Source organism: Podospora pseudocomata, chromosome 5 (assembly GCF_035222375.1).
Source record: "Podospora pseudocomata strain CBS 415.72m chromosome 5, whole genome shotgun sequence".
Lineage (NCBI taxonomy): Eukaryota > Fungi > Ascomycota > Sordariomycetes > Sordariales > Podosporaceae > Podospora > Podospora pseudocomata.
In genome coordinates this window covers 2,467,714-2,494,356 of record NC_085889.1, presented here as the reverse complement: position 1 = coordinate 2,494,356, position 26,643 = coordinate 2,467,714, and the positions used below count along the sequence as shown (strand labels likewise).

The window sequence follows — 26,643 nt, the reverse complement described above, 5'->3', positions numbered from 1 at the left end:
ACATGTCCTGGGCCCGCGGACGGATGCAGTCAGCTTTTCTTACCGTGGCGCTGGGTTGGAGTTAGAACTCAGAATACACGGAATGCTGACCATGGTCCGCTCCGCCAGGAAGGGAGACACAGACGGATCGGCATTCCCCTCCACCGCTTTCGGACTCTCACTGTACTTTCAAAGGGGGTCTCACCAGTCGGCTGTTCGCGAGAAACTAAACTTCTGACTAGAGTCTGGAGAAACCAAGATCTTGGCACCGTCGCACTTGGTGTTGCAGTCCGGACTAGGGGTCGGGGCAATCCCGTTGCATTGTCCGTTGTACAAAGCGTGCGGGCGGAGTGGGGCGGGGAAGCCCCGAAGTAAAAGGCTGCAGGTCCGGACTACCGTGAGGGTAGTGATTTGCAGCAGGGCCGGTACTTTTTTTGGTTTGATAACTCCGGCGTTTTTGTAAGAGTAAGGGGAGGAGGTTGTACGTGAGTCAAGGGATGTCCATGTACATGGTGAATTTGAAATAAAGGCAGTGCCCGGCTTTGGTTTTTTGGTTTCTTGGTTCTCGTTGACTTGTTACTGTTTTTTCTTTGACCATTAACCACACCAATTCCCCCTTTGAGCCAGTCTTATCACTTACAGCACCGTAGTGTTCCTTATCACCGCTACCATCATGGTCCTCGCCGTCCCCACCGCCAGCCTCGAAGGCAAGGTCGCCCTCGTCACCGGTGCCGGCCGCGGCATCGGCCGCGGCGTCGCCCTCGAGCTCGGCAAGCGCGGCGCCTCTGTTGTGGTCAACTACGTCTCCTCGGCCGGCCCGGCCAGCGAGGTGGTCAAGGAGATCGAGAGTTACAAGAACGGCGCCAAGGCCATCGCCATCCAGGCCGACGTGTCCAAAGTCAGCGAGATCAACCGCCTGTTCTCGGAAGCCAAGAAGCACTTTGGCAAGATCGACATTGTCATGTCCAACTCTGGGACTGAATCCTGGGACAAGACGGAAGAGGTGACCGAGGAGAAGTACGACCACGTCTTTAATCTTAATGCGCGCGCGCAGTTCTTTGTCGGGCAGGCGGCGTACAAGCATTTGGAGCAGAACGGGCGGTTGATTCTCATGACGAGCATTGCGGCTGGGTTGTTGGGGGTGAAGGATCATGCGCTGTATAATGCTAGCAAGATGGCGGTTATTGGGATGGTGAAGAGTTTCGCGACGGACTTTGGGGTGAAGGGGATCACGGTTAATGGGGTTGCGCCAGGGGGGATCAAGAGCGATATGTTTACTGAGAATGCGTGGCATTATATTCCCGGGGGGAGCCCGGATTGGGGGAAGGAGAAGATTGAGGGGTTGATGGCTGCTCATTGCCCGCTTGGACGGTGCGCGGTGCCGGAGGATGTGGCGAGGGTGGTGGCTTTTTTGAGTAGTGAGGATGGCGGGTGGGTGAATGGGCAGATTTTGACTATTAGTGGGGGGAGTTCGCAGTAGAAGGGTGGTTGATGGTGGTTGGTAGAGATGAGGGTTTGGTAGACGTGAATTGAGATTTCCTTTGACTCTTGAGATCCACCAAAATCGCTTTGTCGATCCATTGCTCGTTCTCTCTGTTGACGTAGAACTCGGACGGTAGAGGGCTGGCTTCCAAACCCCGAGACACGGCGCAACTTCAGTTTATACATTCTTTATTAGTTACAAGTTTTTCTTCATCAGTAGCTGTCTTGTCATTTTGTTTGCGCTTTGGCGTACGAGCGGCATTGATATCGGCCGGTCGTAGCTACCATCAATCCCTCGAGGGACTCGTAGAAGGGCTTGTCGTGCTTAAAAATGGGGAGTTTGAGGTGAACAATCAGGAGCCCGAGAAGAAGTTGAAGGAGCAGGAAGGGCAGACCGGGCAGCCTGGACATCTTGGCGGCCGAGAATTGAGGACCTGGTCATGGTAAGGGGAGTGTGATGGTGGAAGCAAAAAGACATCCTTCCCACAGGGAAGGTAAGGTAGTATATATCTTATAAGGGATAGTTTGGTATGCTATCCTGTGATAATCTACTTTGCAGTGCTAGTCATCTCTTCTATGGCGTGTCCGGACCGGCTGAATACCTCGATAGTAAGACGATAAGGAGGTCTCCTCAATCTGATCGGTGCCAAGAGCGTCAACCAGCATGATGGACTAGATTCGTCTGGTCTGGAGCTAGAGCCATCGATTCGTCTGATCTCGAGGCCCCCTTCCTTCCTCTGGGGAAACCATGGAAAGGTAAAGTCTTACACTGCTGGTTGCATGATCTCTCTCGAAGGCCCAGGACACATCCATCAGTACGCTTCTTCCCTCCGCCATATTCGTTCCTTTCGTCCCAAGTCACCAAGTCACACCGCCCCTGACTAGATTTCTACGCAAGCATTGGCAGCCTAGGGAAGAGATTTCAACCTTTGATTGCGATATTGCTCCCCTACGTCACTGCCTCATTCCATTCACTTGACAATAGTCACCAGAGTGGGTCCTGGCTACGGTTCTGCTCCCTGAGAGGTCTATAAATTCTTCCTCTCTTTCACAGCTTTCTTCCGTTCAACCTTTCACCAAACCCTCCTCACATCCTTTGCCTTCTCAAAGCTGTTCGGCTTTCCTCTGCACTCGCGAGTTATCTCTTCTACTCTCTTTCTTTCGTCTAGATCCACAGTCTACCTATCTCTACTCCTCATCATGCCTTTGAGCAAGACAATCCCCCTGGATGAGTACCTCGAGGCTCACAAGGAGAATCTCAACCGCGAGAGCGAGCCTCGCCCGATTGCCCAGCCCACCGGCTCCTACGCCATGCCTCTCCGCCCCCTCTTTGACATGGATGAGGAGATGACCGAGGAAGAGGCGCGCTTCTTTAACCGTCGCTATCAGACCTTTGTTGATAATGCGAACACGTTCATTGTAAGACGATTCACTCATCTATTCCGTCTGGTTTCACTCCAATACTAACTAACCATCCCCGATTTCCAGGCCAATCAATGCCAGACCCCCGAAGACGCCATCCAGTTCCTCGTCCGCCGTATCGCCCGCCAGGATGCCGCCGTCGACCGCCTCGAGCGCAAGTTCACCAAGTCAGTCGCTGCTGCTGTGGAGCAAGAGATTGATATCTTCCTCGGCAATAAGCCCACTCTCGAGCGCATTCGTGGCATTAACCGTCGGTTAAATCAGATGCAGCTCGAGCTCAAGACTATTAAGGATGAGGTCAAGGCTCATCCTGAGTTCAGCGGCAGTCCGGAGGATGTCAAGGCTCGGAAGGCGGCCATGGCTGCTGCTGCCGGCGTGGCTAACCAGAGCAAGAAGCGGAAGAAGGTTGCGGGAACGGCTGTGCCTGTTGGGAATGGTGCTGGACAGGGGCCTGATGGGTTGGATATGATTTATGAATCCGTAAGTCTCTTCGCGCCCTTTGCAATTTGTCCAAACACTAAAAACGTGGCGACTATTTACAGTTGAACAACATCGTCTCCCACATGCGAGATCTCCGCAGCAACTCGAGCCTTGTCACCGCTTCTGATGAGGAGCAGTGTCTCCCTCAGTTGGGCCAGTTGCAGTTGACTACTCCCACCAAAGCTGAGGATATCAAGAAGGAGGATGATGCCCGTGCGAAGCTGGACGGCGCGGGTGACGACGCCGAGATGGCGGATGATGAGGCTAGCCAGATGACTGCTACTTCGCCGCTTGCCGTCCCCGCTTCCGCGGCCAACACCCCCACGCGTAGGTTGGGCAGCGGGACTGCTTATTGCTTGCCTGTTAGGACTGTTGAGTAGCATGGATTTCCTGCTGATAACGCTGAGTAAACGGCATGCTTTGTTGGTTTTTCTAGTCGGCGTTGCTCGATGGATTTGGTGGGGAGGATACGTGGGATATGGGATGGGATGGAATGATACCCCGGGATAACCGTGCATGGGAGGCGTTTGGGGATATCATCAGGGAGTTATTATTTCGCGCTGCTTTTTTACTTTTCGTATCGCTTTTAAAAGGGAAGGTATCACAGGCAGCTATTTAGGGCGTACAGAGACCAATGAGATTGCGTTGATTTACATTATTTGGTGCGACTGCCTTTGTGATTTGCAGCTCGTGAACTGATTCGTGACCTCATCTGCACTGAGGAGACACGTGGGAGACGCGTGGGTGAGTAAAGTTCAGACAATACTTTGCTCTGTGGAGGTCAGCGTAGAATGAGCGAAAGTTGAAGACAAGAACGCGCCAGAGATGGGCAAAATACAACTACGCCTCGTCAGAACAAAGACAAGGCTTTTAACTCTCTTTTAAGGCCCATAAGCTATCGGTTAAGGCCTCTTGACAATGTTTTAAGGCCTCCTGACTATTTTCAGGGCCTATCAACTATTTCGGACGCCTGATTCAGTGTTTTGCAGTGCCATTTATTTTGTCGACGACGTGGGAGCTTCCCCCTTTTAGATTGTTGACAGCACAAATGGTTGGTGGGGCGACGGGTGGAGCCTGCAAGATAGGGGTGCTGGTGGTAAGATAAGACTTAGGGGTATCAGCTAGGCATCTTATTGTCAGGGGCAGCGGCAGCCATGTTTACACACAATTTAGCAATCAGAAAGATCAGCTGTCTAAGTCTATCTTGATAGTAGAACATCCTATATATACCTCACTGGCCCGAATCGATATGTCTTTGGCATCAGTAGTTTGTGGGAATATGAACTGGATCCATCTTTGGGTGGCTAAAATTGGAAGTTGAAGACCTTATCAGGGCTTGAGAAATACAACCATCTTTTCCCCCTTCAATTGGACTGCTTCACGTGAAGCACCTTGTGACAAGAATCCACCACCGTGACACACAAGTTCTAGCCAGAACCTCCTGAATATCCTGCTTCGGTATGGGGAACAACCGAGAAATACACCCATAAACCAACCATTAAACAGGATTTCTCTGCGTCAAGATTGACATTTTCAAGCTACTGACTGTCACAAGACATCCCAAACCCCCAAACTGTCCGCCCGTTATTGCCGGTGTATCAACATATTAGCTCTCCCCTAACATCGTGTCAGCAGCGCTCGCCAAATGAGAGCACCGTCATGGTGCTCGGAGAGGTAAGATCATCTAAATCATTGATTGAGTAGGCAATCTCTTGCGGCTGTAAGCTCACCGCCACGGAGAGATGGCACCTTCTGGTGCTGCAGCACCACGGTCCATGAATAACAGACTACAAGGAAGAGTCGAAACGAGTGTATTACTACCATCGCTCTCCCTCTCTCACTTGGTTGTATCTTCTTGGACAACCATCTCTGCAGAACCGCAAACCTCACCTCAGAATCAAATCAGGAGTCAGCTGGTCGTCCCATAGTGGACTGTGGAACACAAGCCTTTCAGTTTGGCGCCCCGGGACGGATCACCACACTCAATGCCCCGAAGCAGCACAGCGACAACTGGAACAGGTACACTGGGTTGATACAGCACAAGGGAAGGAACTGAGCATGAAATGTCCACGTCATCATTGATAAGTGGTGAAATGGACAACCGGGAGCTAACCACCTGAGTCATTGCTGGTGTTGGGCTTGAAGATAGTCTGCTGTATTTCCATTAATGTCATAGCTAGATCTAGATCTGGTTGATAATCCGTCTTTTGGTAGACGAAATGATGTCCGTGGCTGGGACATGCTTCAGAAAAATGTGGTTATTTATGACAGTTTACCTAATGCTCGCCAGGGTTGTCATAATTCCTAGCGCCCCCAGTCCAGTTGCCATGAAATACTGGACCCCGTAGAATCCAGTGACCTCAGTACGCGGCTTAGCTACGAACTCCATGACTTTGATGTCCCGTCCCCCCTCATCGCCTTCCTCATCGTCATCCTCATCGTTATCCTCATCGCCCACGAGAAAATAGCAGCGATTCCCCTTGTTCGTGCGAATCTAGTACAATAGTCTCTCATTAGTATGCCAATCCCAAATCTAACCCATATGTGCTGTGTGAATAGAAAATGACATACCTCGAAAGAACCCAAAAGCCCATCAGTTGGGCCAAGTTCCTCTTCGTTGTTCTGGACAATCTGGCGGATAGTAACACTGATGATGGGTTCACCGCCAGGGCCGTCAATGTCGAAGTGCACCTTTTCCTGATGATTCCGTTTTACCGCCCTCCCAAATGATGTATGGACAGCCGGAATATCATTGCTGTCATACTCAAAGACCAAACGGGAAGAGTCGTAGAATGACACTCGAGTCAGGTGTTCCAGATAAGCCCCGTCTGGACGCCCAAACTGGGTCCAAAACTGCCCAGCTTGGATGGTGGACACCGATACCCGTGAGATATCTTCAGGGACGGAAATCGTGTTATGGAATAGCTCTCGACAACCAACATGATGAGGATATATGATCTTATCGGTACTACCTTCCAGACTTCCAGCTACCATGCGCCAACGTGTGTCGTCAGCCTCAGAGGCCTCATTCCAAGGTGAAACCAGTTCTTGAACTTCATGATGTAGCCGCACGATATCGACAAGTGCCTTGACACGCTCCACGATATGATCTCGGTTAGCGCGGGCTCCGCGAGCTGTATCATCATTGCATCTCACATCAGTCGCAGCTGGAGCGGTTGGCTCAGAAGATGATGGTGGGCCGCCCGGTGACTGCAAATGAAGACAAGGCTCCTAAGGAAGGCATGCCTCGTTGGCTCCGTAACCGATGCCCCAATCAAGTTGGAAAAGCCCTAGTCTTTCAGGAAGTGAGTCCAGAATCTGAAATACTCTCTTGACAGGGACGGTGTTGGGGGGCCCCATTCCTTCTTCTAGTAGCGCCCAGAAAACAGCGTGCATGGCAAATCCGTACCTGCCCTGGATGGGATCCTTCCATTCTAGCAAAACTTCGTCGGCTCTAGGCTTGTCCTATCCGTCGTCATCGTATCGAGCATTGAAATCCACCAGAGCGATGAAGTCCTCGGATTCGTCGTAGATGCCAATCCCAGTTACCGTGACTTGGCCATTGTTGAGGTCTTTCCATACTGGATACACAAGCACGATGTCAGCTATCAGTCTTTGTCCATCAATAGCGACACGTACCACCACGGAACTCATTCCGCCAAGATGGCTGGTTTCGTTCAACGTAGATACGCCAACCACAAATGGGGCATCCCCACCATCCTGGACTCATGTTGTGGAGGGCCTCAAAAGATAGTCGAAAGACCTTTGGAGATGGCTTGAATGCCTTCAAATAAAATAAATAGGTGTTAAATATGTATGATAACGTGGTTTATAAACGAAAGCGCCATATAAGCGAAAGCGCCACACTCCCTGCACCCACACTGCAAATACAAGAACAATTCCACCAAAACAGCTCAAAACAATTAAAATTACTTGGAATTATCTTCCTCAGACGTTTCTACAACTCTCTGACATGTGCGCGCATTATGACCAGGCTCGCCGCAGTTGCCACAACGTCGCGCACGCGTCTCGGTCCTCGGCTTCCGACCACTACCTACCTGCGTTTCCTCCATTATCTGCGCCTCAACATCTCTCTGACCCTGCAAATCCTGTGCACCTTGTACAGAGAGTGATCCTCCTTGCCGAACACGTTGCTTTTTGGCCCTTCGGCGCTTGCTTAGTGCTTCATTTGCTGCTCGGAGACTCTGGTTCTCTACCTTCAATAATGCTAACTGATGCATTATCCTGGACGTTCCTTTCGCAAGGACGTCAACTGCCTTTAAAATCTCAGTTGGAGAGCTATTCTGATGCTGTGCAATCCGAGACTTGATGAGATTAGATTGTGAAGAGGCTTCAGTTGGGTTGTTTGGCGTTTTAGAGACCCATCATAAACCCCGTCTCATCAAAGTTGTAGATGTCCACCTCCAGAATACCATACTTCGCAATTGTGTTCCGTACAAGTGTAAACCAGCCGCCAATAACCTCTGGATCTTCGCTAGATTTGAAAGGATTTCCTCCTCGCTTGTCTGGTGTGGAAGATATGGCCAACCGATTGCTTGCCGAACGCGATGCGGGACGCGTCGGCGCGCTCTGGGCGCACAACTTTGTTAAACGGCAACCAGAACTCACTACGCGTTTTAATCGGAAGTACGACTACCAAAGGGCCCTATGGTCGATAATATATTGAATAATAACAGACTCTTCTAGAGTAGTCAGCTTCCGCGAGTTGGCTGAAATATCGCGTCGTGATGGCTGACCCTGCTTGCGGCGACCCAGCTTCCGATGATCGACAGAATAGATCTTTGCTGCAGCTCTTAGGCTTAGTTTCGGGTCATTCCTCATCGCTTCGAGGGCCAAGATTATGCTACTTTCATCGTTTTTTTGAGGCATGTTCAGTTGTAGAGAAGGAGGATGAAGAAGGGAGATGTTACGTGTGGATCAATTGCGTGGCGCTTTCGCTTATATGGCGCTTTCGCTTATAAACCACGTTAGGCCTTTGAGGATAGTCGAAGGCCTTAGTAGATGTTTTAGAGGCGTGTTAACTATCTTTGAAGGCCTTAATAAGATGGTTGATATGCCTGGAAAGATAGTAAATAGGCGTTAAATATCGACAATAGGCCTTGTTAGATGGCTAAGAGGCGTGTGAACTATCTTCAAAGGCCTTACTATTTGATCGCGGTCTCTTGTTTTTTGTCCGAAGCTTGAGTGTGCGATGTTAAGTAGGCGGGAAGCAAGCCTCTTTCTACCAGGGGCAAAGAAAGGTTTAGAGCACTGGGAAGCCACTTGAGTCACCAGTTGTGTGGCAAGGCGCCGCCATTTCCCACACTTTTCGTGTTAAGTGGAGGTGCGAGTGGAACTTGATAAAGTTTGGAAAACATTCACCTACATTCAGTTCACCGGAACGGAACTCTGTTTATTGCCAAGAAGGGCTGGGATTAGAAAGGGGAAGAAGCATCGGCTAGATTCTCACGAAAGGGGCTGAAAGTAACCATAACGAGCGCAGGAAACACTACAAGCTCGGCTGAAGAAGATCATAACTGAAACTGAAGGCGACATCCCGCTGTGGGTTCGTCCGGTGCTCAGTCCACTTGTTCCAAATTTTGACCATCCACGACACGCACGGGCGATCAGTCTCAAAAGCTTACATTATCAATCCGGCCTGGATATTTGTAGATGGGTGGTGATGCAGCTCCCAAGTTGGAGAGCATTGACGGTTGTAGAGGGCCAGAAGCAAAGTGTTCAAAAAGGTCGAGGGTCTCAGCGCGGGTGTCACGTTTCGGTTGGCTCCATGGCATCGACCCAGTCGTCGTAGAAGGACCGAACTCGTTGACGAGGGGGATTCCTTCCAATCTGTCTAGGCGACTTTCGGGGATCACGTTGGATGCGGGGCCAGTTTTGAAAAACCAGGGGAGACGGCTGGCGATAAGATCAGCTTGAAGGCCCTTTCCGACACTCGCCGGTTTTTACCAGCAATCTGCACTTTGGTCGAGAAAATGAACCAATTAGAAGTGTTCTCAGAAAGGCTTGCAGCATACCGGCTCGTGCAACATCGCTATCTTGATGATTGGATTGGCGGTAGAAACTGATCATCACTATATGCAGCCGCTGATAGAAGCGAAGGTATAAAGGTCAACTGACCACAGTCCATTAATTATTCTCTGATGGATGTTGTGCCTTTTGCTCCTCCGTCTCTTTGTGCTCAGGCAAACATATCATCAGCGTCTTCTCAGCGGCGTCAACCATGCTGGAGCAACTCAGTGATTTGATGGAGGCAGCCCCGCCACTACCAGTCGTTGTGCTAGCTTGCCTCGGTGTTTACCTCAGTGGCGTGTCATTATACCGACTTTACCTTTCCCCGCTTTCCCGTTTTCCAGGCCCCAAACTTGCAGCACTCACGGGTTGGTACGAGTTTTACTACGACATCATTAAAGACGGCCAATTCTACTTGAAGGTACAGAAGCTGCATGAAAAATATGGTAACATCGCTCTGCCAACCCATCGACTGGACATAGACTAAGTCGGTTTCATTCCAAGTAGGCCCCATCATCAGGATCAACCCCTGGGAACTCCATGCCAGCGACCCAGTGTTGTTTTCTCAGATCTACTCATCTGGTGTCAAGCATCGTATCGAGAAATATGCCTGGTCTCAGCAAGGGCTGCGTCTGATTGACAGCTCCCACATTCTGACCGAGTCGCATGAGCTACACAAACTGCGACGAAAGCCTCTTGCGACATTCTTCTCTTCAAGAAACACTGATAATATGGAGCCGATTATTTGGCAGATCTCACGGCGAATACGATCGAGACTCCAGAAGCTTCACCGATCAGGCTCGGTGGTCAAGATGGAAGACCTGTTCACGGTCGTATCCGCTGATCTGGTGGCCGCTTTCAGTTTTGATGATGCGGCAGATTTGACGGAGACTGATGAACTACAACTTCCGGGCTCAATGTAGGCTTCTGTATCATCAGGCAAGATCAAGATTGGACCGCTGACCTCTGCAGCTACTCAGCCCTCCAAACAGTGGCTCGGGTTTCGGCTTGGTTGAATCATTTCTCCTGGGTTACGGGTCTAATCAACGCCATCCCCTAACTCTCCTCTTGCGGCTGGCCCCGACGGTGGCAACGAATAATCGCTTGTATTGGGTGAGTTGTCATCCCCAACCCTCAGCTTCCTCCATGATGGCTAACCATTCTTCTCCCTCTAGCTCGTTAAAAAGCAATTTGACTCCTCCCGTGCCGCGCGCATCTCGACGTCCAAGACCACTGTCACCACCTCAGACGACGAATTGACAGACGAACATCTCAGTCCCGACACCAGGCTCATTGCCCACCTTCTGAATAGCAACCTACCCCCACACGAAAGGACTCCCGAGAGGGTCTGCGCGGAGCTACTCACATATTCATGGCGACCATCTTCAACTTACCACGGGTAATGATGGTGACTACATATCATATCTTGGCCAATCCAGACATCAAGGAGAAGCTCCGCTCTGAATTGGATGACCTTCTCGGACCCGATATGGACTCAAAGCAGGAGACGCCGGCTTGGATAAACCTCAACAAGCAGAGTATCTCAAGGCTTGTGTCAAGGAAGGACCGGTAAATTTGGTCAACTGTCCCTCTAGCTTGTGAAAAGTGCTAAGCTCATAGATATAGCCTCTTCTTCGGAGCCCTGCGCGGGTCAGCCAGACGAAACCTCGACGCCCCGATCGTATACAAAGACTGGGTTATCCCCCCCGCAACACCAGTAGGCATGTCTGCCTGGATGTTGAACACCGATCCTGAGGTCTATCCTGATCCTCTCGCCTTCCGCCCAGAGCGGTGGTTACCAGGGAATCACAAGCCGGAAATGGACAGGAATTTTGCAAGCTTGGGTAGGGGGTCCAGGACATGTTTGGGGATTCATCTGGTTTATGTCTTCATGAGACATCCCCTGGTTGCAATGTTCGGACCGGGGGATCGGCCGGAACTGACGTTGTATGAGACGGAGGAGTCGGATGTTGCCACGACAGTCTCTGGGCTTTCGGGGTTGGCGAAGAGGGGGGCTAGGGGGTTGAGGGTGGTTGTGGAGTGGATGAGTGCTTGTTAATGACTGATGTTGAAGGATAAGTAGCTAGCGTTGGATTCCTTTGTGTAGGTCCTGCAAGGCTTTCAGAACACACTGTTCTTGATTGAGATGGGTGGATAGCCTCATCCAGCTCTAGCCCATTGCGTGTCTTTCTAGGTTGCAACCCCCCCACGTAGGATTTCATGCTTCACAGAAACGAAAAGACTTTTTCCCAGGTTCCCGGGTCCTTGATCAGCGCGTTACCCGAGGGCATTCCAAGCTTGTCACCACCATGCCGTTCAACACACCCACCAACCCGCCTTCTCAATACCACCTGGAGTGCAGAATCGGGACTTGATGTTCCTTTGTTATGCATCTCTGACCACAATTACGGTGTTCGTCTGATGGTGATTGGCCAATCTCCCTATCAAAAAAGTGGTGGAGTTGTCTTGGCGTGGCCATCAAGGTGCCCCATGGTGAATCCCCAACCCTGCCAGACATCAAGGTTCTCAGGAACCAACATTGACATCAAGGTTCTCAGCTGTCATAAATCCAGCCCCTCAAAGAAAAGAAAATGCACAGAGTCCCAATCCAGTGGCACAAGTATTAATACCCGCCCTTCCCCCCCCCCTTCTGCGTGCCATTCGAAGATCACACTGCCATCATCCTGCATTTCTCGCCCAGGCATCTTCCCATCCCCCCGCTCCAGCCAAAAACAAAATGCGCTCCTCCACTCTCCTCACCCTCCTCACCGCAGCCGCCGCCGTGTCAGCCTCCCCCTTGGGCCGCCAGGAGATCACCACCACCACCACCACCGTCATCTCCAACACCGACTCCTCCACCACCACCCCCTCCTTCCCAATCCATTCAAGCTGCAACTCCACCCTCTCCCACCAGCTCACCCGCGCCTTTGACGAGACCGTCGCCCTCGCCTCCGTCGCCCGCGATCATCTCCTCGAGCACGGGCAGTCATCCCCCTTTGTCAAGAAGTACTTCGGGCCCAACTCCACCACCATCGCCCCCCTAGGGGTCTTCTCCCGCGTCGCCTCCGCCGCGAGAGGGAAAATGCTCTTCCGCTGCGACGACCCAGACCGGAATTGCGCCACCCAAGAAGGCTGGGCCGGCCACTGGCGCGGTTCCAACGCTACGCAAGAAACCGTCATCTGCGACTTGTCTTTTGCCCCGGGGAAAAGAAGGTGGCTGGATCAGGTCTGCGGGTTGGGGTACACCGTCAAGGAGGGGGCCACCAACCTGTTCTGGGCTACCGATTTGCTTCACCGGACTTTTCACGTCCCTCAGGTGAGCGAGGATGCGGTGCACCATTATGCTGATGGGTGGGATGAGGTTTTGGGCATGGCCGAGGGGGGGGATGAGAGAAGTGGGTTTGATAGTGATACGTTGATTTATTTTGCGGTTGATGTTTATGCGTATGAGGTTGCTGAGCCGGGGAGGGGGTGTGGGGGGTATGAGATGGGGAATTGACTGAGTGTTGATGGATAGATTTGGAGGGGGAAAGGGTTTTGAGGGAAAGGGGGTTGGATAGGTAGATAGAAAGGTTGGTTGATACCAATAAAGTAATGTTTTCACAGTGTTTGGACGTGTCATTCAGGTCTGGTTAGTTTGCTGGGTGAACTTTTTATGTGATAGGTAGTTTTTTGTTTTCCTGGGCTATCCCATATTCTCATGGATTGCCAGCAGGGATCCCCGATCCCCAGCTTCCCCGTGGATCATCTACGGCTGTCGAGGATGTGTTCTCTGGTTTACTGCTTCAGGTTCTTGAGGCTGCTTGACATCGTGCCTGTAGGTAGCTTCCGGCCCACCCACACCCTCGGATACTATGACCCCCTCATGAACCCAAGCTATGACCCCAGGCCATGAATTCGGCATTCTGCAACATTGTGGCCCTGGCCCTAACATCAGCCAGATGTTCCCTGCATGCCTCATACTCATGGAGACAACTATTCAGAGCTGCAATGGTGCTCGAATAAATCCCGAAGTTCCTCATCAATGAACTCAATAACTTGAGACGACAGCGAATCGCAGCTGGAGGCCAAAGCCTTTTCCGCCGCGTTCAGCCTGGCAGTCGCCTCAGCCTCCAACTCTGGAAGGGCCTCAGCGTTATGCTTCGTTGCAGCAGGAAATGTGGCCGAAAGCTGGTTGTCATTGGTGTTGTCGGATGTGGTGTCCTCCGAGTCAGGCGGGTTGATCCCCACGTTTTCCAACTCCAAACGCTTGATGAGCTTGTCCTGTCTTCTCATCAAGTCTCTCAATCATTCAGCTTCTTCATCCTTCTTGCATGCGGTCTTGGCCTTGCCACTGACATCGAGGGTCGGTGAGGGATCACTACCGGCAATTTAAAAGTCCAAAAGTAAACAAAGCTGAGCAAGTCGACCAGGAGAAAAAAGCACAGTGCTGTATCTAGAGTACCGCATTGTCCGAATGACCTGTATCTGTTTGTGTATGTGGAAAGAATAGGGGAACACCGTCGACGATGATGTGGTATCGGGAACCTACAGTTGCTGCTGTGGGCGACATCGTGGCGCTTGGGTGAATGGGATGAGAGTTGAGTTCGGGTTTGAGTCCTGCCGGAAACGCCTGTCAGTGGTTCAGCTGCGATGATGAAATCAGCAGATGACGACGGTGAAGACTGGACAGGAATTGGGGTGACGATGATGGGGTACTTGTGGAGTCCTGGTGTTGCGCGTGTCGATGAAAAGCAGCAGAGGGCGAACGTATTGTTCGGATATCTCTTGCTTTTCTCTTTTGTGGGAAGCGGGGGAGATCCCAAGCAGGAGGAGTGACAATGCTGATCAACAAGTGAATAGGATTCTAGAGCAATTTGTGTGCAGTCTTGAGGCAGGGCAAAAATAAGTGGGTTAGAGCAATCGACCAATCGTGCCCTTCCAGCACAGGGCTGGCTGGGAATTTCCCTCGTCACACTAAGCTAGGCATGGGCGATGCCTTTGGGCACCCTTTTTAATTCTATATAATTGTGTATTATCCAGAGGAATGAAAGCGTCTGGAGTATGAAGGTGGACGGCCATGAAGATAGAAAGCGACAAATTGCCTTCAAATCGATCCATCATGTGTCGGCAACTTGTCGTCGATGATGGTCTCAATGAACATCATGAGGCACTAGTTGACGGTTTTGGAAGTGAAAATTGTTATGGGCTTGGCACCCCCTTTTGAGTTACCGTGACAACATAGATGTTATTTCGTAGGTTACCCCTGAACTGTGCCTCAGGAACCAACAAACAATCTACTTTCTCGACATCCACCCGACAAAAAAGTCATGCCATGCCCCAAAAATTGATATACACCAGCATTCCAGTCTCTCTACCACGGCCTTGGTTCCTTTGGGCGCGGAATCATGTGGTACAGCTTGTTGATTCTGCTCTGGAAGGTCGATCCACCCTTGTCAATCCTCTTTATTATTGTCGCCGTGTCGGATTGCTGTTTCTTGCTCAAGCTCTGAACCTTGGCTTTCAGAGAATTGATCTCAGCTTTCTGGCGTTGGATCTCGGCTCTCTGTCGTTCGACCTCGACTTTCTGGCGTTCGGTTTCCAGAGAAAAAGCATCGAGATGGCGCTCCGTCTTTGACTTCCTGGGCTGTCCGTTGAGGTTAGAAGTACTCATACATGAAAGTTTGCTGGCTATTCATACTGGAATGGGGACAGGCTTCTTGTCACCCCGTTGCACCTGACGGGCAAGCCATTCTGCTTTGTGTTGTGCCTTTTTTTCTCACCCTCCACGCCTATCGCTTCTTCTCGGTCTTGTGCTTGGTAGTCATTCTGGGTGTGGGTGGATGGCGAGGTGAGTGTTGGTGAGACGATGTGATAGATTGGAGTTGGTTGTTGGTTGTTCTGATGAAGGTCAGAAGAAGAGAGCCGTAAGTTGGATACCTCCTAAAGGGTAGGTTTCTATCGGCTTATCTGGAGGCCCTTCCACCGACTTCTCTTCTCAGGCACAGTGCTCCTGCCAAAGGTTCCGCTTCTCTCCAAAGATTCCGTAGCCTTCCAGGATTCCGTACCCTTCTAAGATCACGCGTTATGCTCTAGCCTTCGAGGAGCAACTTCAATGGTCAGGTGCCTGGATTCTGGTCGTCTGATTTGCAGGGTTAAGTTGCTTCTTCCCTGATGACGTAGGCCCTCCGTCAAATCGTCTGGTCATACATCTTTTAGAGGGAAGGAGTAACCTCCCGATGGAAGGTGCTAGGCTGACCGCTTTGATTTTGCTGGTCCTTGCTGATTCTGCAATCTGTAGGTGCCCCGCTTGCCCTGGGTATTTAATTCCTTCTAACTTCCCACTGCTCTCCCATCTTCTTCTTCTTCTTCTCTGTGCGCCTCGCAACCCAGTTTCAGTTTTGCAACTTTGTCGTCTGCCGGCTCCGATTCCGTTTGTAAGTCACTTCATCACCAATTCCTCTGCGTTTTCAAGCGACTGGATCACCAATTGTCACACGGCAAAGGACCAACCACCTGAGGTCATGAACAACAATACTACCAACACCACTGGAAGTGAGGGGTATCTGCAGGCTATGAGCCAGTCGTTAGGAAGTGAGGCAAACGGAACAAAGGATAGATTGGTATGCACGGACACCATGGGCACCTTGGCGACAGCCTTAGGCAGCTAGTGGCGCGGACCATTTTATGAGAGATAAGATACCGGCTCGCTAGACAGCCAGAAGAAGGGGTCATCAAAGATCTTGAGGCCACTGAAGATTATTAGCTGAACTGAACCACTGTTCCAAGCCCTGACATTACAGCCCTTGTCACACCAATTGTTTGGGGTTTTCAAGCGACTCGACCGCTAACTTCTCCGCTTTTGCAAGCGACGCCAACAAACCCGAGCTTTTTGAAGATGGCGCGTGAGGGCCATAACGAACGCCGCGACTAGTTTGTGGTGGCGTTGATAGGTGCCAACAATGTAAGTACCCGACCCCCTACACCTTTCGTCATCGGTATGCCCAGCCCCAGACTGCCTCTCCTACACATATGCTCCTCCTCTTGTTTTCGTCTCACCGCACTTGGATCTGGCACGGGACTGCCAACACTGATAGCCAGACTCATCCCTTGATTCGATTTGATCGCCGGTCAATACTGAGTCGGATGTTCTCGTGTGTCTCGTTGTTGGTAACTACCACTGCTTAATTGTGTATACGCCTCTTTAACTTGGTTAACCACGTTTGGCACTGTGATTGACCGAGCATTCGTTGGTCCCCAGCGGAACCTCTGAGGGCGCAGGGACCAGTATGCGAGAGTTTTGAAAGAGAGCCCTAATATAATATCCTGGGCCTGCGAAGGTCATGTGGTGGAGTGGGGTCCCGGTTGATGTGGCGCGGTGATCAAGAACTTGAGGCATGTCTGGTGGTCGACTTACTCAACTTTTTTTTCTGTGCCTTGCTGACTGGACTTAGGGTGCTTCCTCCGATGCCGCTGCCGACAGCGCCGCATAAAACCCTGCCGAGGACGGTACGATGTCGGTTGACACCGAAGACAAGGTATGCAATGTCCCGTATTTTTCATGTCATTTTACACCTCTAACATCAGTTAGTGTGCCGAATCCACTCGCCCCTTTGCCGCCGAGTCCCTCCCCGCCGATCATCCCGATCACAATGATGCCTCTTCCGACAGCGCCGAGGATGTTCTCGAGCTTGTGTCCAACACCCTGGATATGGGCGACAAACCTTCCCCCGAGTTGATCAAGAGGTGCCAGTCATACATGGGTTACAATGTCGACCGCATGTGCGATGCTGTTCTGGACCCCCAGAACACCATAGGCATGGAAACCTTTGCTGCTGGGGCTGGCCTGTCTCTGATGGGGCAGAAGATGGAGGAAATCCAAACCTCACACGAACTACTCCACGTTCGTCAATGACTTGGGACTCCTGCGTCTGGAGCAAAAGGGCGACGTGGAAGAACTGAAGACTGAGAAGGACATGACCTCCGTGTCGGCGAAGTTCTTGCGGGACGGTGTTGAGAAGGTGGAAGGAAAAGCTTGAGGAGTTTGGTCTTTACTGGCGATAGCGACAGGATGGACTTTCGTCCGCTTGCGACAGGAACGGGGCTGCCGAGGGCCTTAGGGCCAGAGTCATTGGCTCGAAGGCGAGGCGGCCGCCTAAACCAAGCGTCTTACTGGGATGGAGGCTCACCTCGCAAAGATTGAGGAGGTGATGACCCAGGTTGTTCTTGTGGGAGGTGCCGAGCAGGCCTCGGGGGAGCTGTCGGTGGCTGCTCTGATGAAGCAGAACCACGATCTGCAGCGCCAGAACGAGGCTAAGAGTCTCCGCAAGGAGATGAAGTCTGGCTAGGGTCACCATGATGCCCTGACGTCTGGCATGATGAGTCTCGCTGTTCGGCAGGACAAGTCGGAGAAGGCCCACAAGGATGGCTGTGAGCCATGAATGAGCGCCTTGAGCGAGGTCAAGGAGTTGAATATGCTCCTGGCCATGTTCTTGAGCGGCCAGGTCAACCAGTAAGCTGTAAGTACCCTCTCTGTTTTCTTTCACAAATATGCCTCAACTGACATCTCTGATTAGTTTGTTCGCATGCTGAATGATGACGAGGTTTGATTGACCATTGATCTTTCAAAAGATATCTGCATGATTTGGTTGGCTTTTCTTTGTTGGATTGGCATGAGGGTTGGAGTTTTCGAGGGTGGAGTTGGGCAGGATCGCTGGCAAACTGGGTTGAAGTTGTTTTTACAGGCATTTGAGGCAAGCCGGGATGGACTGGGGCTATGGAAGTGCTGGTTTTAGAGATACCCAAATGCTACATGCGACTTGAGCGGTTGATACCAACTCTTTCTGAGGTGCTCATTTCTTTTGGTTTGCGGTATTGTTTTGCTTTGAATTGTGTTATGTTTTCAAGAGTGAAAAAAGATGAAGGTTCATTGCAGAAGGATAGGAGACCTTTTCAAACGTTACATCTCTAGAGAATGGTGTCGTTGACAACCAATGTACCTTCTGAGATTGACAAGTACAGTTCCATGGAATATCCAATGAGTCTGAGCACGTGGCAATGGTAAAGGTATCTACCAATTCTCCTGTGTTGATTCCCTCAGGCCTCTACCCCAGATTCCTATCTACTTTCTTAAAGAATGGAACCAACACAAAGAATACCTGTATCCTCCACCACAAGCTCTCCCTCAGCGCCGATTGTGGGTCTCTACTACCTCCTTCAACTTGAGCTTTAACCTCGAAGCCTGGGAGGACAGGTCATAGAGCAGCTTGTCCACCTTTTCGTGTTCACCCTGTCTAGCAGTCGATCTCGCAGTGGAGACGGTGTTGCTGAGTCTCCAAAGTTCATCTGTGGCGTCCTCCAGGAGGACGGAGACGAGATGCTTCTTGGCTTGCTCGGCTCTGATGTAGGCGGGGACTCTGGGGGGTGTTGACAAGAGGGGGCCCATAGAGAAAGGAGGGGGATCAGCGAACGAAGAGCGCTTCTTGGAGGGATCGCGCGGACGAGAACGACCACGAAGATCATGAAGAGAGGTGTTGGTGTGAGGGGCGCGGTTCTTGGTGGGAGAAGCAGGGGGGTGAATCTCGGCCTGTGGGCGAACAGTGGTTAGTGATTGGTACCGGGTGTATTAGTGTTGGGAAGGAGGGAGGGGACTTACTTCGTCGTCGTCGCTGATTTCGATGATTGAGTCGAGGTGGTCGGCGGGGGGATCGGGGGACGGGTCGGGGATGGGGGTCGAGGTGGAGGTCTGCTGAAGGGTGTATTGGGTTAGTGGATGAGGCTATGGATAGGGCAAATATGTGTTTGAGGACTTACCGCGGAAGTCATCTCGGCGGGATCAGGAGTCGTGAATGAGCTGGCGGTGGGTTTGGGGACTGCGTGGCTGATGCCCTTGCCGCGGTATTTGTTACCTGTGTCGGGAATCATGGTTGGGAGAGTGTCAAAAGGGAGAGCTTGTGAGGTGGAGAGAGAGGATTGTTGAGGGAAAGAAGAGTGAGGGTGAAAAGGTTGAAGGTGGTGTTGGCGGGGGAGTTTGCCAGTGAGTCGATCTTTTCAGGCCAGTCAACAGTTGTTGTGCGAGCACGGTGAATGACCAGGCTGAGTATTGCGGGACAGCTGGAGGGTCTGCGCAGATGACAGCTTCCAGGTTGCTCCAGGGCGGTGAGGTTACTGGAAGGGCCGCAGAGATGGCCGCCGGACCTCTCGTCGTCAGAGGTAACTCCACAGCATCAAGTAACCGCTCATTGCCCGTTGACTATTTTGGAACTTTGAACATTACTTTTGTGTTATTTGAGCATGGGGCCTTGCGATGACCGTAACGTACTATGCATCTTACTCATATCCATGGTGAGCTTGGGCTGCTGCAGACCATGACTGGGACACTGTTTGTAGAGACAAGCAGTTACTCATCATGAGTTGTTCAGAAATCCCTACCAGCTGTTAGGTCAAGCTTTTGCGTCATAGACTGACTGTCCTAAATTCCTTACCTTTACGTTGCATAATGACCACGTCCCAAGGTGTAAGAGTCTGTCTTCCGGCTGTCGATATCGTCATCTCCAGCCCCCAAACCAAGGAAAGCACAGTACTCCCCATTCCACTGCTGTTTCAACTCTAAAACGTTGATCCAGGGCTCTCAGCCCATATACTCAACCCTCAAGTCATCATCAAAAACGAGATTCTCAAGACCACCGCCCACCCTTACCACAAAATGATTGACACACAAAAGTAGGTTAACATGCTTTTAAAGATAGTTCATGGGCCTTTAAAAATAGTTAGAAGGCCTATTAATTTTCTTTTAAAGCATCATTTATTACATGGTATGTGTTAATCTATTAATGCGTATCAACTATTTTGCGGTGATGGTACCGCCGCCGCTGTTGACACGGGAAACCCCATTACCCCCGACATGTCAAAATATTTCTTCGCCATCATGAAACACGGTGTCGATAAGATGGTGCATTTTGTCACCAATCCCAACCTCAGTGAGCATATGGGCTAGCTTGCATCACTCGGCCCCGTCGCCACACTGAAATCCCAGTTGCAAATTGTTGAACATGAAGCAGAGGAGCACAAAGCTCGGGTGGCGTGTGGTTTGGTTGATGAGGCCATTTTGCGGATGAAAATAAGTACACGTTTGATCGTCCTAATCGGTTTATTTTATTTTGAATATGCGTAAGAGCTGAAGGATACTGACATCCTATGAACCACACCGCTTTTGAAGGCTGTTACCGAGTAGATCAGACTCAATCTTTGTTGGTTTAGCTATCACGACATACGGCATTGCGGTCTTTGGAACCGGCTGGCTCGGATGGCAAAACGGATACTGCCCCTGGGCTGTTCAATTTCTCGTGGAATCTGAAGCCTGGACCAGGACATCAGCGGCGTTGGTGATAGATACAGAATGATACCCCTTGCTGCACGCATTTGAGCTCAGGTAGTATTTTTGTCTCCGTGTAACTATAAAGCTGTGACCCTTTCATCATGTTCAATCATCACTGTTGCTTGCATCTTGGAAGTTCTGTTTACTTCAACAGTGTGGATACAAAGGCGGTATCCCTTTGCTTCGGGAGCACTGAATAGTACTACCAACAAACAGGCTAAGCCTCGTTTTCCCTCTCAATCCTGGTCAATCTTTGGCGGTATTGCTTATCATATCATAATTTTGTAGAAGCCCCGATGCTGGAACTCCCATCATCTATTGTAGGAGAAGTCTTTGATCAACTTTTTCTTCCAGTATAACCCCCATTGATACAAGTACCTCAGAACTGTCATCTCCTTCAAATCCCCCCACGATTCTCCCATTTCTAACACAAACTCTTCCAGATCCCAATTTCTAAAGTGTCACCCCAAGCAACACACTCAGCCACCCCAGCCACAATACACCGCCACCCACCTCCGTCTTTCATCAGTTCAACAGCACCCACACCCAAGACACTCAGGATATGAGGACTAGCAATGTTGTGACGATATACTTTTCTTGCAGCTATTTACTCAAGTCTTGAATTTTCACACTGTCAAGTCTGTGTTACGCCCCAAGCGTAATACCCCTGTACAGGAACCACTGGGTGGTACCTGTCAGAAAGAAAGGAGTCTTACTAGCAAGGAGTTCATGGTCTGTTAGCGGTGGCCATGGTCTATTAGCGGTGGCCATGGTCTGTTGGCCGCGACCAAAAGCAAGCAATACAAGCACACTGAGCAAGGTACAAGGATACCTCAGAAACATATGTAGATAGCTTCACATAAATAGGGGGGAGCGCCGGGCGCTCCCCGTGTCGAGGAATCTGATTCCTCATGCAAGCAATTCAAGTTCATTTGTCTACAATCTACTTTCAGTAGCTCTTTGTTAGAACAACCTGTTGTTGACAGTGAACCCGTGTCTGAGACGCTTGTCACAACCTTCGATCATCCTGTCATATTCACCTTCGGCGTACTGCCTTGCAGTCTGTATCCATTCCTGGTGCAGGTTGTAACAGTCTGATCAAGAATTCCACTGCAAACCTCACCCCCACCAATACGTAGCTAAAAGCAGCAGGACTTCACGCTGGCGTAGAATTCAAGATTCTGGGTGGTAGTTCGGACTATTTGACCAACTCTTGCTCTCCGGTTGTGCTTAAACTTTCGCGAATGGACTTTTGAGAAGTCGGGGGGCCGTCGGAAGATCGAGGAAGCTGTCACGAGAGCCGAGGTTAGTAAGAAGCAAGGTAGAACAGTGGGAGAACTTGCCTGGTCGTGAATTCAAGCGTTCTCATCGGAATGGGGCGGCACGGAATTATTGTCAAACCCCCGTCGGTGATATCTGTCGAACGGGGGAATCGCTAATATCGAGTAGGCGATCCGGAAGCTTCAGTCGATTTGTCTGTAAGTCCAATCAGGACAATGGAAATAAAATCACTGAGTAAGCCCAACCACGACGAGAATCCCACAAGAATAGTAAAGCTAACACGCCCACCTCGGCCGGGACCCCAGTCAACGACATGACCGTCGCAGGCCCACAGAAACTTTCCATAGGGGTCCCTTTCAACCCTCGCATACAAGTCCCTGCGCCCTCAGAGGTTCCGCTGGGGACCATCTGTATGCTCGGTGCCAACCATAGTCGCCCAAGTTCGAGAGGCGTATATATAGGCAAGATGGGTGGTAACCGACAGCGAGTCACTACAGCGAGACACCAGTGCCCACGGTCCAAACCGGCGTGGAGGTCCGGAGGAGGTATGAGACTGGATGGATCGGTGTTGGCGGCCGGATGCCAGAAACCAAATGATGCGTGGTGGTTGATGTGATGGCGGAAGGTCGAAGAAATCATGAGCAGCGAGAATGACCGGTGGTGGACGGATTCCAGCCCTGGACCGGCTGCGAAAACAGCAGAGCCGGGATAGGGGAGAGGGACTTGGGAGTGTCTGGGCTGAGTGGGTGGGCAGAATCACTTGACAACTGAGGGATGCCAGGTGGGGTGCTTGTGAACTCTTTTATTCAGACTCCTGCCGCGCCAGGATAACGATATTTGCGACAAATCTGGACAATGGCAAGCGAACAGAGATTGCAGAAGAAACGCAAGGCCTGGAAAGAGAGAAAAAAAGCACATCACAAAGCTACCAAGGCCGCGGAATCCACACCTGGCAGCTGGAAGTCCCTTGGTGTTAATCTTAACCCCAAGCCTGGGGAGGCTCGACCGGTAAGAGCAATGAATATGCCGGTACTTGACCCAAACTTTACAGATAAAAAGTCCAGAAGCGTTTTGCTGCATACTGAAGCAAAGCTCGACCAGATCCAAGCCCAGCTGGAGAAACACAACAAGAAATGGACCGCCAACGTGATGAATGTGCACAGACAGCTGGAGGTTGAACACACCCAGGATGGCATCAACAAAAAAGTAGGTTGACCTCGTTGCAAACGTTAGGAACAGGCTTTTGCATGAGATCAACGCCATCAAGGATACAATCGAAGGCATGAAGACGACTCGTGCCAATGATTTCAAACACAATGTGGTGGAAGAAATGGAAGAGAATGGTCAAGACGGTGACCCGCCTGGGTCGGAGGAAGAGGAACTTGTCATTTTCGTAGGGGAATAGGTAAGAGTAAAGATGTGTACCTATCAATTCGAGGCCCCCTGATGCCGTCATTACTGGCCCTTTGCACTCCAAGCGAGCCTGAAATGTTGGGTTCAGTGCCCTGGTGATCAACAACAGACATTCCGCCCAAGTCTCTGCCTTCCAGACTGTACTTCATGTTATGCTATCGATCTCACAAGACAAGAAGCAATCTGGACTTCTGACCGCTTCCGACTGTTTTGGTGTACTGATGTCACCGCTTCGTGATTCTTCCTTTCCCTTCCGCCTTCCAGCTTCTTCCTCTAGAGCTGAGGACTCATCACCCTGGCAGACTGGCCAATGACGCGTACCTCCCGGCCGACGGGCTTCCATCCGAACTGGTCGCTCCTTCCTCAGCCAGTTACATGTAATCTCATTGCCCCCCCAACCTCGAGTCGACGTTGCTCCTTCCTTAGACCGCCCTTGATTGTCGATTCGTCCCTCTTGGTGCATGCCTATTCACTCTATTCACCTGCTAGGGGCCCTGCCTATTGTCTGATTTTTCTGCCCTGCTGCCCCACTCTTGCCTCGCTGCTCAGGTATAAAATCCCTTCTCCCGTTCCCTCTTTTGCTCCCACTCTCTTCTCTCCCTCCCACTTTCTTCTCTCCCTCCCATTTCCTTCTCTTGCTTCTGCCCTCCACAACCCGGCAAAGGAAAACTTCTCTCTTCTCTACCGACCACCGACCGCCCACCACCCACCACCCACCACCATCGCGTCTTGCTGTTTGACAGAATGGGTCGTGGTCTAAGAAAGTCGGCTAACCAGTCTGCCGTCGCCCTCAGTGGTTCAACTGAGGATGCCGAGGTACGTCTGACACACCTTCTCGCACTATTCCTACGATTTCATCGACTTGTTTTCAGTGTAACACTCGACAAAGCTTCTTCAGGATTCACGAATGGAGCTCGACTTCCCCGCCTCCGGCACTGAAGCTGCCGTCGACGGCCAGCCGTTTGCAATTTTAAGTGTCTCGATCACACGCCTTCGCCATTGTGGTGCCCAGCCTCAGTCTGGCACAAACACATTTGTCTCTACACCTATCCGTTCTGCTGCGCCATGAGTCTGGCGCACAGCCGCCACACCGGATCTCAACCTCGTGGCCTGACCGGACTTGCTTGCCGGCTATGGATACGGGGATGATTTCTGGTGAGTGTTGTGTGCTGGTTATCATCTATCTCGATTCCACTCGACTCTTGGCTGCCCACGGTTGGCACGAAGAAATGTATGGTTAACATATTTACCGGACGACACTGACACGGAAGAAGATTCCCAGAAGCTCAGCAAGAATATAAGCGCCTGAGAGCCGTCAATGATTTTCAAGCCACTTACAACTGATCAAACTCGACTTTTTTTTAAATCAGAGTCAGATTGACTTTCATTTGCAAATGCCGGCAACACAAATCATGGACTCCAACTACTGCAATAGGTACAAAGGCTAGCCCCCATTTTGGATCGGTTGGCCTCGACGGTAACGTGCGTGATAAGCGAGTTAGCCAGACAAGCGAGTTAGCCACTTTCCATGCGACATGCCTCCTCCACACAAAACGCCAAATTCTTCCACAACCAACAATGGAAACCCTTTCGTACGAAGCTAGGGTAAATCTAGCACTCGAAGCTATGCAAAGGAACCCAAAGCTCAGTAACCGAGCCGCAGCAGAGATCTACAACATCAATAAGGATACCCTTCGAAACCGACGCGCTGGCCGGCCTACACGACGAGATATTCCAGCCACCTGGCGCATTGCAACAACCGATAATGGCTGGACTACCAATGAAAAAGGCATAGATTGGATTCGGCACTTTGATTTTCACACGGCATCTCGTACGAAGGGCAAATATCGGCTGTTAATCCTTGACGGCCACGAGAGCCACCACTCCTAAGAATTCGAAACCTACTGCCGGGAGCACAACATTATTACACTATGTATGCCTCCGCACTCCTCCCATATACTTCAGCCATTGGATATTGGCTGTTTTGCGCCATTGAAAAAGGCGTATAGCCGCCAGATTGAGCAGTTGATGCGGATGAACATCACACACATCAGCAAGTTGGAGTTTCTTTGTGCGTTTAGAGAAGCATTTTTTGCTTCGATCACAGAAAAGAATATCCAGGGTGGTTTTGCTGGAGCCGGCCTTGTACCGTACGACCCAGAGAGGGTGATATCTAAGCTAGATGTACGTATTCGGACTCCAACACCTCCAGCCTCGAGCCCAACCACAGCACTACCTTGGGTCTCTCAAACGCCACACAACCCTCGGGAGGCTACCTCACAGTCAGCGCTTATTAAAACTCGAATTTCCAACCATCAGGGCAGCTCTCCAACCTCAATGCTAGCTGCTGTGGACCAATTTACTAAGGGAGCAATGGGTATAATGCACGAGGTAGCTCTTCTCCGTGCAGAGGTCTCTTCGCTACGCAAGGCCAATGAGGAGCTTAGTAAGAGACGGAGAGCCAAAAAAACACGTGTGCGGCTTGGAGGGTCACTTACTGTACAAGAGGCACAGGATCTACTGGATCAGAAGGCTGTGGGTGAGCAGGTAGCCCAGGAAATACGACAAAGTGGTGGTGGTGCAGGGGGGTCTCGTACGAAGATTCGGTGCTGTGGTGTGTGCGGCAAGCCTGGCCATAATGCACGTACGTGCCAGGAGGCTGCTGTGAGGGCAGCGTTTCCCGAGGCAAAGGCACAAGTAAGAAATTGCTTATTCATAGGATTTTGATCTAAAGAAGAAAGAAAGAAAGAAAGAAAGAAAGAAAGAAAGAAAGGAATTACAATCCTGTGGCCTTGCACTCAGCAATAAGCACCCACAGGAGCAACCCATCTTGCCAGACCGGGTAGGTGGGGCACGTGGCAGTATGGAACCAACCAGCGCCGTGACAGCTGCAGAATCATCTGATTCATCTGTTTCTGATTCAGTTATTGTTATTTCTTAGTGTTATGGTTGCGCAATTGAGGGTAGTTATAGTGAGATAGTAGAAAGTGGCTAACTCGCTTGTCTGGCTAACTCGCTTATCACGCACGTTATTTGTATAACGTGGTTTATAAGCGAAAGCGCCATATAAGCGAAAGCGCCACGCAATTGATCCACACGTAACATCTCCCTTCTTCATCCTCCTTCTCTACAACTGAACATGCCTCAAAAAAACGATGAAAGTAGCATAATCTTGGCCCTCGAAGCGATGAGGAATGACC

At 50.8% G+C, this 26,643-nt stretch overlaps 9 protein-coding genes across 9 annotated transcripts; 8 read left to right on the top strand and 1 right to left on the bottom strand.

Annotated features, from left to right (window-relative positions):
* Positions 1–2: 2 nt before the first annotated feature.
* Positions 3–1,459, top strand: ARP2_2 (Actin-related protein 2; the record flags this gene model as incomplete). The annotated part of the gene is made up of 2 exons (XM_062891586.1): positions 3–28; positions 622–1,459. The coding sequence occupies 2 exons, from the start codon at positions 3–5 to the stop codon at positions 1,457–1,459; spliced, it is 864 nt and encodes a 287-aa protein (XP_062742242.1).
* Positions 1,460–2,243: 784 nt separating this feature from the next.
* QC762_511875 (uncharacterized protein) lies at positions 2,244–4,047 on the top strand. The gene is made up of 3 exons (XM_062891585.1): positions 2,244–2,880; positions 2,950–3,363; positions 3,426–4,047. Exons 1-3 carry the CDS (start codon positions 2,662–2,664, stop codon positions 3,741–3,743), a joined length of 951 nt encoding a protein of 316 aa, XP_062742241.1. The 5' UTR covers positions 2,244–2,661; the 3' UTR covers positions 3,744–4,047.
* Positions 4,048–9,483: 5,436 nt separating this feature from the next.
* QC762_0081800 (uncharacterized protein) lies at positions 9,484–10,316 on the top strand (the record flags this gene model as incomplete). The annotated part of the gene is made up of 2 exons (XM_062883913.1): positions 9,484–9,839; positions 9,901–10,316. The coding sequence occupies exons 1-2, from the start codon at positions 9,605–9,607 to the stop codon at positions 10,314–10,316; spliced, it is 651 nt and encodes a 216-aa protein (XP_062742240.1). The 5' UTR covers positions 9,484–9,604.
* Positions 10,317–10,765: 449 nt separating this feature from the next.
* QC762_0081790 (uncharacterized protein) lies at positions 10,766–11,452 on the top strand (the record flags this gene model as incomplete). Its single annotated transcript, XM_062883912.1, has 2 exons — positions 10,766–10,962; positions 11,020–11,452. 2 exons carry the CDS (start codon positions 10,766–10,768, stop codon positions 11,450–11,452), a joined length of 630 nt encoding a protein of 209 aa, XP_062742239.1.
* A 678-nt stretch (positions 11,453–12,130) lies between these two features.
* PRA1 (Prenylated Rab acceptor protein 1) lies at positions 12,131–12,892 on the top strand (the record flags this gene model as incomplete). The annotated part of the gene is made up of 1 exon (XM_062891584.1): positions 12,131–12,892. The coding sequence occupies one exon, from the start codon at positions 12,131–12,133 to the stop codon at positions 12,890–12,892; it is 762 nt and encodes a 253-aa protein (XP_062742238.1).
* A 2,843-nt stretch (positions 12,893–15,735) lies between these two features.
* Positions 15,736–18,197, top strand: QC762_511852 (uncharacterized protein). Its single transcript, XM_062891583.1, has 4 exons — positions 15,736–16,776; positions 16,827–16,910; positions 16,964–17,891; positions 17,976–18,197. The coding sequence occupies exons 2-3, from the start codon at positions 16,887–16,889 to the stop codon at positions 17,285–17,287; spliced, it is 348 nt and encodes a 115-aa protein (XP_062742237.1). The 5' UTR covers positions 15,736–16,776; positions 16,827–16,886; the 3' UTR covers positions 17,288–17,891; positions 17,976–18,197.
* Positions 18,198–18,556: 359 nt separating this feature from the next.
* Positions 18,557–19,296, bottom strand: QC762_511850 (uncharacterized protein; the record flags this gene model as incomplete). The annotated part of the gene is made up of 3 exons (XM_062891582.1): positions 18,557–18,958; positions 19,028–19,120; positions 19,186–19,296. 3 exons carry the CDS (start codon positions 19,294–19,296, stop codon positions 18,557–18,559), a joined length of 606 nt encoding a protein of 201 aa, XP_062742236.1.
* A 3,589-nt stretch (positions 19,297–22,885) lies between these two features.
* QC762_511843 (uncharacterized protein) lies at positions 22,886–23,435 on the top strand (the record flags this gene model as incomplete). The annotated part of the gene is given in 2 exon segments (XM_062891581.1): positions 22,886–23,236; positions 23,241–23,435. Coding segments are annotated over 2 exon segments (546 nt in total).
* Positions 23,436–24,187: 752 nt separating this feature from the next.
* QC762_511840 (uncharacterized protein) lies at positions 24,188–24,512 on the top strand (the record flags this gene model as incomplete). Its single annotated transcript, XM_062891580.1, has 2 exons — positions 24,188–24,259; positions 24,333–24,512. The coding sequence occupies 2 exons, from the start codon at positions 24,188–24,190 to the stop codon at positions 24,510–24,512; spliced, it is 252 nt and encodes an 83-aa protein (XP_062742234.1).
* Between the last annotated feature and the right edge of the window lie 2,131 nt (positions 24,513–26,643).